The sequence below is a fragment of the Gracilinanus agilis genome, chromosome 5 (genome assembly GCF_016433145.1).
Source record: "Gracilinanus agilis isolate LMUSP501 chromosome 5, AgileGrace, whole genome shotgun sequence".
Taxonomy (NCBI): Eukaryota; Metazoa; Chordata; class Mammalia; order Didelphimorphia; family Didelphidae; genus Gracilinanus; species Gracilinanus agilis.
The window spans coordinates 49,987,908-50,000,037 of NC_058134.1; the positions used below are offsets into that span (position 1 = coordinate 49,987,908).

At 35.9% G+C, this 12,130-nt stretch overlaps 1 protein-coding gene across 1 annotated transcript in view; it reads right to left on the bottom strand.

Annotated features, from left to right (window-relative positions):
• The window catches only part of ANKIB1 (ankyrin repeat and IBR domain containing 1), a 104,323-nt gene that overhangs the window by 64,970 nt on the left and 27,223 nt on the right, over positions 1-12,130 (bottom strand). The window contains exon 3 of the mRNA XM_044678619.1: positions 7,678-7,978. Coding sequence (XP_044534554.1) covers positions 7,678-7,978 — 301 coding nt within the window. The remainder of the gene's footprint in view (positions 1-7,677; positions 7,979-12,130) is intronic.

Consider the following 12,130-nt stretch of genomic DNA (forward strand, 5'->3'; position numbering starts at 1 on the left):
CTGTACTTGCAAAGAAAAAGGTTGGTTTCTAAAATAGTTTATCAATGAAGTCTGACTTTTGATCTGTTCTGGAAGGAGTAGTGAACAGTAGGAGATGCTGACTGGCCAGGGATCTAGTGGCTGAATTCAGAGTCTTTTCTAACTCATGATTAGTCTTTTGAGCAACTCCCAATTACGTAACAATAATCTTTGGAAGATGTTCCCATTACCTTGGTTGGTGGGTGAGAAACAAAGCACGGGCAAAAAGATTCACTGGAAATGTTACAAAAGGGGGAAAACCTTTGAACTTTTTTAGAAAGACTAGGTATAAGTTTGAAATACTTAAAAAACTATTAACCTGGTTGCCCTTTTTACCACAACCTTTTTCCCTCCCCCTAAAATAGAAATTCTCCCTAGTACCAAGTAAATAAAATGAAGCAAAAAAAAAAAAAAAAAATCAAAACAGTTCTCATAAAATGTTACAGAAACAAACAAAAAAAAAGCACATACAATGGTAAATGCTAGGTTCTTCATATCTACATGTAAGAGCACTGCGATCTTTTTTAATTCTTTTGGAATTATTTGCTGTTATATTATTTTTAAAAGATCCCAAATTTAAACCTGTGAGCTTTTTTATTCTTTTAGAATCTCCTGCTCCTTCAGGTAACTTGAAAGTTGATCCTGGAGCCCATTTAAAATTTTATGTAACTTTGAGCTCAGATTTCTTCTGCCTATAGTCATAATAAGCTCTCCAATCCAACTTCATCTTCTTAACTACACTGATTCCGTTATCACTTTGTAACACAGTTACTCAGGTAGTATAGTCATGTGATAACATCATTATCATCACCAATGAAAACAGTCTGATTTACAAAAATGTTAAAAAGTTCTGTTTTGGTTCATATGTTCATCATGCCAAATCCTCTACAAACTAATTTTCTCAACTGTTTATTGTTCTCTAATAAGACAATTCTGCTTTTTAACTTTCCATTATCCTCCTCTACAATGTTTTGCAAGTAAGCTTTGGTGGCAGTTCATGTATCTTGTAGGGATCAAGTTTCTGATGGGATGTATTATAGCTTTATCAACCTTCAGATTGTGGTTAATCATGTATTAAACTATTTTAACAAAAGATGTTAGTCAAAGTCAATGTCTACTTTGGTTATATATAATTTTTTAGAGAGTATAGTTAGTTTAAATGGATAGGATTTATCTTCTAATTTATTATTTATCTTCTAATTTATTATTTACTTTGACCTTTCTTCTAAGAAATAAATGATCTGACTAAATGACTCAGAAATGGCGGCTACATTGAGGAAATACCAGGTATTTCCTCGTTAAAACATAGACAACTTCATCATACCATGTCCCCTTACATTATGTGCCTTATGTATTTTTTGAAGACAACATTCTCTTCATAAAGAATTCATTTTATATATAAAATATGTAGGGGAAGTTAGGTGGCACAATGGACCTGGAGTCAGAAGACTCCTCTTCCTGAGTTCAAATCTAGCCTCAGACCTTACTAGCTATGTGACCATGGGTAAATTACTTAACCCCATTTGCTCCAATTCCTAATCTGTAAAATGAGCTGGAGAAGGAAATGGCAAACCACTCCACTATCTTTGACAAGAAAACTCCAAATGAGGTCAGGAAGAGTAACACATACCCAACCACACCCATGCCCACCCACTCTCTAATACAGTTTTCATTCCTTATCCAAAATTATTTACCCAAATGGTTTTAAATTCTCTTTTGCCCACTAAAGTAAACTGATTGTCAAGACACACTTTGGAGCATCCTGCCAAGTTATTTAGAGAACCTCTCTACTTCTTTAACCTTTGCAGTGAGTACAGAAACCGCAAAGATCTACAATTAAGTTCTGGCCTATCATTTTACTTTGATCAAAAACACTATGAGGTGGAATGATAAAACAGTTGATGAATCCATCCTGCCACCTTTGGAAACATGAGAAAACCAATTTTCTAAATGCTTTCTTGGCCATTCTGAGGAAAACCTCTATGTCCTTGCATCTGTGTCTTTGTGCTTCATAATCAGTGAGAATGTCAATATAAATTCATCGATTTCTTAGCTGTTAAATAAAAATCATGTCCAAAGCATCAAAAGCTAAATACTTATAGGAAGTCTAAGAAATGTAGACTGTAGTTTAAAGACGAGCTATCCTTTGTGATCTTATACTTGTTGGAGATCAAGTTTCTGTTGGATGAGTGTTTTCTAGACTCTTTCAACTATTTTACTATGATGAATCTTGTATCTCTTAAGTGATTTCTTAGCACCTACAAACTTTCCACAATATCACAATCACTGCTGAAGAAGAAAGAGGCTAACACAGGATTAAAAGTCATTTTTTATATGTTTCTCCATGGCAAAAAAACCTTATCTCTAGGTAGTAAATTTTCTAGCAAAGAGCTTCTCTATACATAAGCCAGTCCTCAACAGAAACATAAAAACAAGCTCATACTTCATTACCTTTTCAGCTTGGCAGAATGTACCAGAGCTTGTGCTGACCTTATCTTAAAAAAAAAAAAAAACAAACAAACCACGGTTACTTCCACTTTACAATGAGATGGCCCCTTTCTTTACCAAGGATAACTTATCTACATATGCTCAGGAAGTGGGAGGTGTTGGGGGAAGCTGTAGCAGGAGTCCTGGGAGATGTAGTCTCCCAGGGCTTAGAATAACTATAAACTGCACACTCCCATCTTCTAAGAATATTGCCCTCAATCTCCTTTATTTTTTTAAAATCTTCAATCTCTCCTTATTTTCTGGTTCCTTACCTGATGCTAAAACAACAAAAAACACCTCAAGTGTTCCACATTCTTAAAAAACATTTTTTCATTACATCTCCCCTCCACCATAACACAAGCTATTATTCTGTATTTCTCCTCCCTTCAGAGCCAAACTCCTTGAAAAAGCAGTCTAAATTATTTTCCTTCAATTCTTCTTTTTTCTAAACTCTAAGCAATCAGGCTTCTAATTTCATCTTTTGTCTAAAACTGCCTTTTTCAAAGAGTCTAAGGATCAATTGCCCAAATATAATGGCCTTTTCTCAATACTAATCTTCAGTGACCACTATTACATTTGACATTCCTTCCACATCCATCTCCTCTCTTATCCTGATTATCTTCCACTCTCTGATGTCTCTTGATTAACCCACCTACCTATCTGACCATTTTTTCTTAGTCTCCTCTGCTAGATCATTATCCACATAACAACTGGATTCTGTTTCAGGGTCTCTTTTCTTTTTCCTCTTATATATTCTCACTCATAAGTTTAATCACTTTTAAGCAGATAACTTATGGATGCATATTTCTAATCCATTTCTCTCTTGAGCTCCAGGAACACATCTCCAAATATTTATTGAACACTATCCTATAGGCTTCTCAAATTAAACATGTCCCAAACTAAACCTGTAATCTCTTCCTGTATCTTCCAACTCCGCCCTCCTCCAAACTCCCCTGTTAATGTCAAAGGTACCACCATCCTTGTAGTCACCCAGGTTGGAGATTCTGGTGTCATTCCAACTCTCGACAGCCTCTCCTATATTTGCCCCCTTCTCCTAGTTCATGTCTTCCCTCTTCAAAATACTCATAAAACTTCTGAACTGATAGCCCTAAAGAATAAATCTGACCATGTCACTCTGCAACACATCTGTAAGTTCAGTATCTCCTTATCAGATCTGGGATCAAATATAAACTCTTCTATTTGGCACTGAAAGCCCTGCACAACCTGGACTCAACTTTCATTTTTAGCCTCACTGTATGTTACTTCTCTCTACATAACCTGTGGCCCAGCCAAACTGGTTTTCTTCCTTATTTCTCATATGTAGCACTCCATCTCCTATCTTCATGCCTTTGCATTATCATCTCAAAGAAATCCTAATTTTCTAGAAATTCTAAAATTCTTAGATTTGAGTTTTCAGCTCATGTGCCACCTATATGATATCTTTTCTGATCTTCCCAACTACTACTACCAGCATTCCCTCCATTAGCTTTTGTATAATTTGTATATCACTATAAATGCACCTGCTGGCCATCTTCCTGATGTGCTAAGTGTACTTCCCCACTTTCCTCCTATTGCTCTGGGAAGAATCATCAAATCAATATGATGGTTCCAGGAAAGGGCATGTCCATCATCAATTTCCCTATGATTGCACTCATCATCTCTATGACGTTCAAGACTAAAATACCCGTTCCTGGTTATTACTGGCTGGTATTCACTGCCTTTCCTTATTAGGATATACGTGCCTTCAGAGCAGACTCTTTTGCTTTTTGAATTTGTACAGTGCAGCACAGGATCAAAAAAAATTTTTTTATTCACCCACTAAAGCATTTGTAGACTATATTGAGTGGCCTTGGGTCTGCTATAAAATATCACATAATATGAACTTAAAGAACATTTAATAGGAAATTGATAGTAGTCTTAAAGATACATCTTAAAAATTCTTTGTTACAAGAGATAGCCCTTTGGAAGGAGGTAGATAATACACACAGGGAAATCTAGACAATGCAAAAACAAAAAATGTTGATAAAAATATATTTTAAAAGACTATAACTTAAAATAAATAAATGACAAAACCATAGCAGCACACATGTAAACAAGACTTTAAAGAATTTTCTATTTTTCCTTCCTGTTTAATTATCTTTGGCAATGACATGCATCAGTCAGCTGTAAATAGTCAAGTGGGGAGGGCATTAGCTATAACAGAAAATAAGGCTTTTAAGGAGAATAGCTTGTTGAAAAGATGGAAAATCAACTCATTCCTTCCAATGCATAAGAGAAGAAGACAACTAATGCAAAAGAAGAGCCAGAAATCCTTTTGAAAAGAATGCTGCCCTAATTTTACAGTAATCTAGCATGGATGACTAGTCAAGACAGATTATGGAGGGCAAGCCAAGAAGCTGCTAGATAACTCAAGACAAAAATTGAAGCACATTTTAATAAAAGTCAACATAATCATGAATTCTATAATCTAGATAGTTCTGTTGGTTACCAAAACAGAAAGACATAACAACTGATACATGGTACAGGAAGGCAATACTTATTACTCATATAATTGGTAAGGATACCGGTTTTTCTCTTCTGTTGGTTGTCTGAATGTATAAAAAAATATTTATTTCATATTAAAAAAAGGATCCACATTTTATCTGGTGTTTGCTAAGTTCAGAATTAAAAAAAATATATGAAAACAGAGCTAGGTCTGGGGCTTCTGGATCAGTGTTTACTAAACTAGTCCTTAGTCCTGCTGAAGTGACAGTGTTGTAAAGAGGGAGAATAAGAGAGACAAGTGAAAACATTTTTGTGGCAGAGTAAGATAGTTTTAGGGAATAAGGTTACATGGGCAACTTTCACTACACTTATTATTTTCTTGTAGAAGAATCTTGGGCTATGTGACTATCTGTAGGATGGCTGATGGCACAGCATATACTAAAAGATTGGGCAGAGATAGCACTGTGCTTTAAGATGAATGAAAGCTGCATCTTTGACACAAACTGAATTTTCCCCTTGTCTCTCTGGCCTGTGCCAGAAATTAGGAGAACTTCTATTGCTTATGATCTCATCATTCTCTGACATCCAAAGTCAAAATCTCAAAGAGCTGTTCTCTACTCTTCATCTACCCTCAATCTCCACATCCAATCAAGTTGCCAATTCGGTTTGTTCTCTCTCTACAACTTCTCTAACCTATTGTGCTTTCTCTCCAATTCTAAGGCCATCTTCCTGGTTCATACACTTCTAGTCTGTGCTAGTCTAACTGATCTACCTTTCACCTGGTGTTCCATGATCTCAAGCACAGGCCTGACCATGCCATTTCCTCCTCAAGCATCTTCAGGGACTCCTTACTTCCTCAAGCATCTTCAGGGACTCCTTACTACCTCTCACACAGAAGACAAACCCCTTGAAAATTGGCAGTTAAGTTTTTTAACTCTATTGTGGATAATTTATACTGAATTATGATATCATGTGAAATTATTTTCTCCTTAAGCTTTCCAAAGTCAGGCTGAAACAACTTGATGCCAAACTTGAGGCTACTCCCAAGTCCTGTCCCCATCCTCCTCATATCTCCCCCCCCCTCCCCTCCCCAAACCCAATCAAACTCTGTTGGGATCTTTCTTCTTAAGATCTTAAAAGGATTCACGGCAGGGCTGATCAGCTATAGTAGGGTCACTTAGTTGATAAAAAAAAAATGTGCTGGCTTCTTTTGTTCAGCAGCCAAGGACCCATCCTTCTTGGGAGGAAGTAATAAGGGAAGAGTTGAAGTTTCTAAGCCCATCTCCTCAATGATTATTTACCAATTAAAGATGCCTTGGGATGGGGGAAGGCTAAGTGGTATAGACAGATCTGTGCCAGAGGAGGAGATCTTTTGGTTGTTTAGATAATCATTTGACCAGATCAGGATGTCCTGCCTCTAGGGAATTTGTACCATTACACTACCCATTTTATTACTTCTTTTTTTTCTTTTTTAATCCAGTTAAGGTGGAATACTCCTCAGAATTGAGTACTCTCTCTCTCCTGTTTCATGAGGTTGCTTCTGCAAATATTTTTTTCCCCTTTTTAAAATGTTTACCACAAATCCTTTTGCCCTGGTTTTGTCTCCTTACAAGATCATTCCTGGATGGCTGGGAGTGATTAAAATATACTCCTCTGTCATTTCCCCTCTCAATTCCTAAGCTTCCTTTAAGGCTCAACTTAGATAAGTCTTTCCTAATCCTGCCTCCAATTTACCCTGAAAATATCTTCTTTATACACAATTGTTTGCATGCTGTCTCTTCTGGTAAGATAATGTGAATTATTGGAAGGAAGGGGATGTTCGCTTTCTTTATATCCCCAGCACTTACCACAGAACAAAGCACATAGTGAGCACTTAATAAACTCTTGTTAATCTCTTGGTTTGGTTGTGAGTGTTCTCTATCTCTCTTGAAATTACTTTACATTTACTAATCTTTTTAAATGTTGTATCCTGCAGCAAAAGGTAAGGTCCTGGGTCAGGTGGTGTTTTTCATTTCCTCTTTGGATTTCTAGCATGCAAATATTTTAAGATTTACAGTGCCCCCCCCCAACCCCCCAATGTGTCAACACTATAGATGGAGAAGGCAGAGAACAGGCACCAGCCAAGTTCTAGAATTCATCTAGGAAAAAGAATTACATCTAGGAAAGGAGTTCTGTGAATCTACCATTACCCTAGTAGGTATGGAGTGGTAATATTTACAATTAAGGTGATTCCTGCCAGGGTATAATTAAGCCACAATTACAGTGTGCTTTAATGGCTTTGGTTATATATACAGAAAGATTTAAATCCAGGGAAGTTTCCAGGGTTTGTTAAAGCAAGGGTTCACTGTCAGGGGTTCTAGGGAAGCTTGCCCAATACAAGAATGTCTGTTTTTCCCAGTATGTTAATAGAAGGGAAGAAAGGTGAGGTGACAATGTTTTGTTTGCATTTTCCTTCCCTCTCAGAAATCCTGACTGCATTTGGTACTATATCCTGAGTGCAGGAAGGAAGCCATTTTCCTAAAGAAATGAGCAGGCTGGCGGAATTTAGGTCTTCTGATTCCAAAATCAGCATTTTTATCCACTAGTATCAAGACAGGTAAAACTGTTAGCATACTGGAATGTGATGGACACAAACTATACCACACATCTGGCCATACAAAAGGTAAGCACAAGCATCTTAAGTTTTACCTCTACACAGGTTTTCATCCCTGAGGCAGCAGCATAGTGCAAAGGGGTGTTTTTTTTGTTATCGACAGCATCAATTGCTGCTCTTTCATATTCTCCTTGATCAAGCTTCGCTCCTTTCCATTTTAAGATCATCCGGAGACAATCTGCTCTTCTGAAATCATCTTCAGAGGGACGTGCCAAGCGAGGATGAAGGGCTCCCTCAGATATCATAATTTGAGGCCCCATACACAACAGGTGCATAGATGTTTCATTGTGCACATTCCGCTTATTTGGATTTCCATCTCTAACAAAAAGAAAGGTCCTATAATGGTAAAGGAGGGGGGAAAAGTACAAGAGCTAGTAAGCATTTAGCCTGTTATTTTTTCTTCTTATATGACATACATGTTATAATCAAAGGGATAATTCTCTCAAGACCCAAATCCAGTATCCATTTTAAAGCACATAGTTCATTTACAGGTTGGTAGATACACTGTTTAGTTTGGAAAATATTACAGAAATTTGTATACTGCTTAAAAAAATGGCCTATAATCATAACATTTTATTATATGTATATGTATTAATTACATAGTTCAGTAATTACTGTGGAAAGGGGTCATTTTTTAATAAGATGATGAAAATAAATGCCATAAGCATTTTTCTGATTAAAATTTCAATCACATGAAGATCTGGAGACATTAATAGCTTTGGTAGGTAGGATCTTCTGTTTTTTAGCCTCAATTGTGTTCCTCTTCTACAAATGTTTATTTGCCAAAGGTGGTGATGAAAATATTTTGTTAGGCTAAGCAAAGATACTACTACATGAAGCTAAGATTGCATACTTACCTTTGAAAACACTTTTGTATGTTAGGGTAATTAGGGAGCTTTGGAAATAACAAGGTAGACATTTATACTGCATCTGATTATCTGAGCTTGGTAGAGATAATACTCTTTTTGGAAATGTGACTGTTAGTAGCCCAGAGAGCAACTTACAAAGCCATTTAAAATAAACAGATTTGGGAAGAGGAGTTATTATTAGCAAGGTAAACAAACCAAATAATGAGTCGATTAGAGACTACTTATGAAACATAAGATTTCTGATCATTTCTAAAAGAAAAAGTGGGTTTCTATTTTGGAATTACTTCTTCATTCTTCATAAAGAGAAAATATCTCTAAATGATTCACCAGATTCATTATCTGGCAACAAAAACAGGCCCAATTTATCTTCTGATCAGTAGATCTCTATAAAACATTTACATATCTAATAACGCAAAATCTCCAATATTAAAAAATGAACAAAAAGACACCAGCAAGTATAAGAGTTTTCTGCAAAATATTTTATCATCTCTTTTGTCCAAACATTACCATGAAAGATCTGAACCTTGTTATCTAAAAATGAGGCAATAAAATATAAAATATTCCCTCATTCTTTTACGAAAGAAAACAAAGGAAGAAAAAGTGCTTAATATAGTTTTGTAAATAATGGCCAATTTATTTATTTTTTAAAACAATGGTCAATTTAAAATTAATCATTATCTCTTCATCAAGACTCATCAATAGAGTATTTTAGAAATTACAGGTTATCAATCCCCAAGAGTCTAAAGGTTTAGCCCTTCAGTGGCTAAAAGAACTGAACTATATACTGAGCACAAATAAATAGTTGAGCATCAAAACCCCTGGGATTGACTGTAGGAGGATAACTGTCACCATTGTTGTCATCATAGCTAATATGTATATAGCACTTATATGTGCCAGGCACTGTGCTAAGTGCTTTCCAATTTTATCTCATTTGATCCTCACAAGTCTGGAGGGTAGGTACTATTATCATTCCCACTTTGCAAAGGAAGAAATAAACAGAGGTCAAGTGACTTATACAAGGTGATAAAACTTCATTTAAGAAACTGAAGACAGATTTGAACTCCGTTCTTCCTGCTTTAAGCCCAGCTGTAGTCCACCGTGCCACTTTGTTGCCAATTTCAAGAAAGTAACCATAGGGACTTCTTAATAATCAGAAACTCAAGAAGCTAAATTTTCAACATTATTCTTTTTAAAAACTCTTGTCTTCTGTCTTGGAATAAATACTTAGTATTTATTCCAAGGCAGAAGAATGATAAGGGCTAGGCAATTGAGATTAAATGATTTGCTCAGGGTCACAGAGCTAAGAAAAGTCTGAGGCCACATTTGAACACTGTACATCCCACTTATAGAGCTGGCTCTCAATCCACTGGGCCATTAGCTGCCCTTGATGCTATTTTTTAATAACTGCCACAGACAACAGATTTTTTTCAATTAGCTACTTTAAATAGGAAATGTTAGAAATTAGGGCAACTCTGGTGGCCTTAGGTCTTTTGCCAAAGGCTCAACTGATCTTATATTGGTCATGAAAAAGTTGAGTTCAAACTGGTGATCTGGACTATGAAAAAAAAAATATAGTCTTGTTTATAGCTGAACAATAATTCTAGCTTAAAGAAGTTCATGTGAAGAATAGTTAGTGAATAATCAAACTGCATGTAAGCAGTAAGGCAAAAAATATAGGACAGTCTTAGATTCAGGGCAACATTTGACATCTATTGGATGTTACTCAGAGCAAGGTACTGAAAATGCCAATACCTTATCTTTAAGAACTTAAGCGACTGAAGAGTTGCTCATCTTCATTGTTAAAGTGTAGGGCTGAAATAGTTCACTAAGGGGCAGAGAAAAGAAAAAAGAGGAGAGTGTAGCCAAAATAGGGGCAATGACTTAGTTAAGAACTGAATGGGCATGGTGAGAATGGAAGTGTGGTAGGACTAAAGGAAAGAAATATAAGGCAAAATGGAATGATAAAAGATTTTTTAGAGTTCATGGAAATGGAACACTTGTGAGTTACTGGCCAGATTAAAGATATGACAATCTCTGCATATAAATGACGAGTGTGTGTGTGTGTGTGTGTGTGTGTGTGTGTGTGTGTGTGTGTGTGGAGAGACGTGGGTCTTAAGAATTGAACAGAGAGTATTTGAAGGGTTTTCAAAATGTATATTGAATTTCCTTGATATAAAAGCAAAAGCTGGATTGAAGAAAAGGACCATAAGCCAGGCACTGAACTTATTAAAGAATGACAAATATCATGGGGGAAGTTGATAGGTAAAAGATACTAAAATATAATTATCAAAAATGACAATCCTACTCAAATTAATTTACTTATTCAGTGCCACATCTATCAAACTACCAAGAAATTTTTATAGAATTAGAAAAAATTGTAACAAAGTTCATCTGGAAGAACAAAAAATCAAGAATATCAAGGGAAATAATGAACAAAAATGTGAAGGATGGGGACCAAGCAGTACCAAATCTTAAACTGTACTATAAAGCAGTACTCATTGAAACAATCTGGTACTGGCTAAGAGACAGAAGGATGGATCAATGGAATCGACTAGGGGTAAATGACTTCAGTAAGCTAATGTTCGATAAAGCCAAAGATCCCATTTTTTGGGACAAGAACTCACTATTTGACAAAAACTGCTGGGAAAATTGGAAAACAGTATGGGAAAAATCAGGTTTCAATCAACATCTCAAAGCCTATACCAACATAAATTCAAAATGGGTAAGCAACTTAAATATAAAGAGTGAAATAAATAAATTAGGTGAACATAGAATAGTATACCTGTCAGATCTGTGAGAAAGGAAGGAAGCAAGTGACAGAGAACATTAAAAAATGAAAAATGAATGATTTTGATTATATCAAATAAAAAAGGTTTTAGATAAATCAAAAACAATGCAAACAAAATTAGAAGGAAAGCTACAAACTGGGAAAAATTTTTATAACAAAACTCTGACAAAGATTTAATTTCTTAAATATATAAGGAACTAAGTCAAATTTACAAAAAATCAAGCAATTTCCCAATTGACAAATGGTCAAGGGACATGAATAAAAACTATTAATAAACACATGACAAAGTGTTCTAAATCCCTGATTAGAGAAATGCAAATAAAAACAACTCTGAGGCATCACCTCACACCTAGCAGACTAGCCAATATGACAGCAAAATGTTGGAGGGGATGTGGCAAAATTGGGTCATTAATACATTGCTGGTGGAGTTGTGAATTGGTCCAACCATTCTGGAGGGCAATTTGGAATTATGTCCAAAGGGTTTTAAAAGAATGCCTACCCTTTGATCCAGCCATACCACTGCTGGGGTTGTACCCCAAAGAGATAATAAGGGAAAAGACTAAAAAATATTTATAGCCACACTCCTTGTGGTGGTAAAAAATTGGAAAATGAGGGGGTGTCCATCAATTGGAGAATGGCTAAACCAATTGTGGTATCTGATTATGATAAGAGTATTATTGTGCTGAAAGGAATAATGAACTGGAGAATTTCTATATGAACTGGAATGACCTCCAGGAATGGATGCAGAGCGAAAGGAGCAGAACCAGGAGAACACTGTACAGAGACGGACACATCATGGCATAATCAAATGTAATGGAAATTTCTACTAGC